The sequence below is a fragment of the Hordeum vulgare genome, chromosome 6H (genome assembly GCF_904849725.1).
Source record: "Hordeum vulgare subsp. vulgare chromosome 6H, MorexV3_pseudomolecules_assembly, whole genome shotgun sequence".
Lineage (NCBI taxonomy): Eukaryota > Viridiplantae > Streptophyta > Magnoliopsida > Poales > Poaceae > Hordeum > Hordeum vulgare.
The window spans coordinates 511,865,746-511,869,802 of NC_058523.1; the positions used below are offsets into that span (position 1 = coordinate 511,865,746).

The following is a 4,057-nucleotide window of genomic DNA, read 5'->3' on the forward strand; positions in this document are numbered from 1 at the left end:
GCTCCACAGGAGAAGTTAACAATTCATTTTAAGGGACCTCTCGACCAAAGAAATTATGTTGTTCGTGTGATTTAGAGAATTGATATTTAGGGATTTTTGTATGGTTATTGTGTGATTTGTATAGTTAGAATCCTAGTAGTTTTTTCATAGGATTCATTTGTAATATATTTTGTTATAAAATTTATGTTCACTCAAACCTGTTGATAGAATTTCTTTGTTTTTCATCTGCTGTCAAACACCCTTCCACCTAAATTCATGTAGCATTAGTTTTGTAACCCTATAGGAAACAAAAGGACATGTACTATTACTGCATTTATTCTATTCATGCATTTTGAAAATTCTGTGTATCAAGGAGGCCCTAAGAGGTTTGGGTGGATACTAAAAGTTATATGAAAATGTAATATAAAGAAATACTTACGAAAAAATCCTATCGAACATGTCCTTTTGACGAGTCGTTTGTCTGTTTTTTGAAATTTGGTTGGCCGGTCCTGTCTGGTTTTATTACTAGCACCTTAACTTTGTATTTCTTCTCCCCAAGGTTTTATATCTTCGTGTGCTGGTGGCTAGGTCCATCTGTGTGGCCCTGTGTGGGATGATTTGACAGTTTTAACCAGTTTTTTCCTTATATTAATCAGGCAATTCTCCTTTTTTTAATGAACCGAGATCTTTTAGGGCCGCATTGAAAAATGAACATTTCAAATTCCGTCTCAAACAAAAACTAGAACACAAACAAGGCTTAGCTGCAGGGAGCCAAACACCATTCCCCATCTCCCAAAACAAAAGCAAGTGTACAATTCAAAGTTTCAACGGTCAACATTCAAACCCCAATCCCAAGGAACAAACCCACCCCAGTCAGTCTCCGCCCCCGCACGTCCTTTCTTTTTTCCCTCCCTCGCTCTCGCCATACGCACGCACGCACACGTTCAACATTCCCGTCCACAAACTATATATCCCACCATTTTCACCTCGCCGCCACCCAAAAGGCAATCATCATCGATCGTCAGCTCCGGCCCAGCTTGCCTCACGCCAACTCGATCGCCGCTTAATTTCTTCTACGGTACGTGCCGACGGCCACCGATGGTCACGCCGCTGCCCCGCCTCCGCGGTCGGGCCTTCCGCGGCGCGGCGCGCGGCGCTCCGGCCGAGATACCGCTCGCCGTCAGGCGGACGTGGCCACAGCCTACGTTGGTCGCCGCCGCCGAGTCGGAGCCTGCCGTTCCGACCCACTTCCTGTGCCCGATATCGCTCGACATGATGCGGGACCCCGTGACGGCGCCGACGGGGATCACGTACGACCGGGAGAGCGTGGAGGGGTGGTTGGAGCGCGGCCACGCCACGTGCCCCGTGACCGGCCGGCCGCTACGGCTGGAGGAGCTCGTCCCTAACCACGCCACGAGGAGGGTGATCCAGGAGTGGTGCGTCGCCAACCGGGGGCTCGGGGTAGAGCGCGTGCCCACGCCCCGCGTCCCGATCTCCGCCTTCGACGCGTCCGAGCTCCTGGCGGCCGTGTCCGATGCCGCCAGGCGAGGGGATGGGCCGAGGTGCCGCGAGCTGGTCGCCAGGGCCAGGGCGCAAGGGAAGGAAAGCGAGCGTAATCGCCGCTGCTTCGTGTCCGCCACCGCCGCCCGCGCGCTCTCCTCGGCCTTCTGCCATCTTGCCGGTCAGCGTGTGGTGCCAGCGACGGCCCTAGAGGAGATCCTGGCGGCGTTGGTCGTGTTCTTGCCGCTCGACGAGGAGTCCAGGCGCCGCATTGCCACCCCGGCGTCGCTAGAATCCGTCGTGTCCATCCTGTCCCACGGCGAGCCCGTAGCGCGGGTCAGCGCGGCCGTCGTTCTCCGAGAGATCGCCTCCTCGTCCGACCGGCAGTGCCTCGAGGCGATGTCCAAGACCACCGCCATATACGCGGCGCTCGTCAAGCTCCTGGAGAAGCCCGCCTCGCCCCAGGCCACCAAGGCGGCGCTGGTAACCGCGTACTACCTCGCCATGCACACGGAGCTCGCCGCGTCCTGCCTCGTCGACCTCGGCGCGGTGCAGCTCCTCCTCGAGCTGCTGGTGGACGCCGACAAGGGCACGACGGAGAAGGCGCTGGCCGTGCTGGACTGCCTGCTCCTCACGTGCAAGGGTCGCGACGAGGCGTACGAGCAGGCGCTGGCCGTGCCGGTGATCGTGAAGAAGATGCAGCACGTGTCCGACATGGCGACGGAGTTCGCCGTGTCGGCGCTGTGGCGGCTGTGCAAGAACTTCGCGGCGGAGGACGGCGGGTGCAAGGCCGAGGCGCTGCAGGTGGGCGCGTTCCAGAAGCTGCTCCTGCTGCTGCAGGTGGGCTGCGAGGGCGCCACCAAGGAGCGGGCAAGCGAGCTGCTCAGGCTTCTCAATGGATCCAGGGACGGCGCAGAGTGCATCGACTCGCTGGATTTCAAGGCGCTCAAGAGACCCTTCTGAGTGTGCATATTGGAACTTGGTTACCATGTGGATAGAACCATGCAGACACAATTAGGTTTAGATTCTCTCTCTCTCTCTCTCTTTTTGGAAGAAGAACTACCATACTCAAGGGAGCATTTTTGGAACCTGGAATATACGGTTCCACTCAAAATTAGCAAAAACTGGCATCTTCATGTTGTGGAAAATATATACAAAAATAATCATCCATGCAACAGGTAGAAACTTGAGCTTGATCCCCGGAAAATAAACCTTGAGCCTGGTGAATATTGGCCAAACAAAACATACATGACAATTGGCAACTGTGCGATAAAGCACGAATACTGCAAAATCCGTTGTGCACAACACATAATTTATTTATTGTGTATAATTCATAAAATACTTTTGGCATACTTCAAAATAGGGATGAAAATGGAGTGGAAACTTTCCTCTTTTCCGGAGGAAAAATGAAAACGGAGAGAAAATATGAAAGCGGAAATGGAAATTTGCAAAACGGAAATGGAAATGGAATTTTCAATGTGAAAACGGAAACAAAAACGGAAGAGTGTTTTTGATGGAACATATGTGGAAATGGAACTTTCTGTTTACGTGAATATGAAAATTACCATTTTTACTATAGGCCTACGGCTCCTTTCTAGACCAACCACCAAATGACACACAATGACACAATGAGCATAATGGATCATTTGAGGCCCAAGTTATACTATCATATATGTACTCACCTAGACCCTATACACAATTGTTATGTACTAATACAATACTAGGATATGTTGCTAACATGATCAAATTATTTTGTAGACATGTTAGCAATTCATTAATTTGTGTTGTTGTCTATATTACTCTATGATTCAAGGGGTTTTAAAGTTCCGGTCAACGCTCACTTCTATTTCTGTATCCGCTTTGTATTCGCTCCGTGTCTGTTTTCGTTAGTATCTGTTTCTGTATTCATTTCCGGGGTTTCTGTATTCGTTTCCACTTCTGCAAAATAATATGAAAACAAATGTGATAGCACTCAGTTCCGTCCGCTTCCGCTCCGTTTTCATCCCTACTTCAAAATGGTCATATTTCTAGCAATTTTTGCACGGCCATGCTTCAATCTATTTTGTTGTGTATATGATCTTTTGAAACTTGGAACATGCATTTTTTTAGCTTATGAAAAAAGAACATATATATAATTGGTGGTACCATGATTTATTTATTCTTAAAATACAACTTCCTTTCTATCAGCGATTATTATCTTGCAACCATATCAAATTACATGCATATTAGATCATGGATGTAATAGAAAAAAATAGGTTCACTACTAATCATACGCTTGAGGAGTTTTTGGAGTGCCAGCAAATTTCTCCTTCGCGTTATCTTCACTTTGGTACCAGCCTAACGAGCTAGGATTTTCGAAACAGGTGGTCAGAGACTCATGATAACTGGATAAAATGGTGGATGACGGCTTGTTGTTGAATGATGGGTGCAGTGGCGAAGCTACCTAGTCAAAGCTGGGTGGGCTAGTATGAAGGAAGACCATTTCCCTCCTCATAGTTCAATTTACTTCAATCCCTACACTGTTTTTGTGCTGTGTTGGGCGGGCCATGGCCCTTTTTCACAACATGTAGCTCCGCCG

At 49.1% G+C, this 4,057-nt stretch overlaps 1 protein-coding gene across 1 annotated transcript; it reads left to right on the plus strand.

The window, feature by feature from the left end:
* The first annotated feature begins 735 nt into the window (after nt 1-735).
* On the plus strand, nt 736-2,654 carry LOC123403269 (U-box domain-containing protein 21-like). Its single transcript, XM_045097217.1, has one exon. It carries the CDS (start codon nt 1,078-1,080, stop codon nt 2,440-2,442), a length of 1,365 nt encoding a protein of 454 aa, XP_044953152.1. The 5' UTR covers nt 736-1,077; the 3' UTR covers nt 2,443-2,654.
* The last annotated feature ends 1,403 nt before the right edge of the window (nt 2,655-4,057 follow it).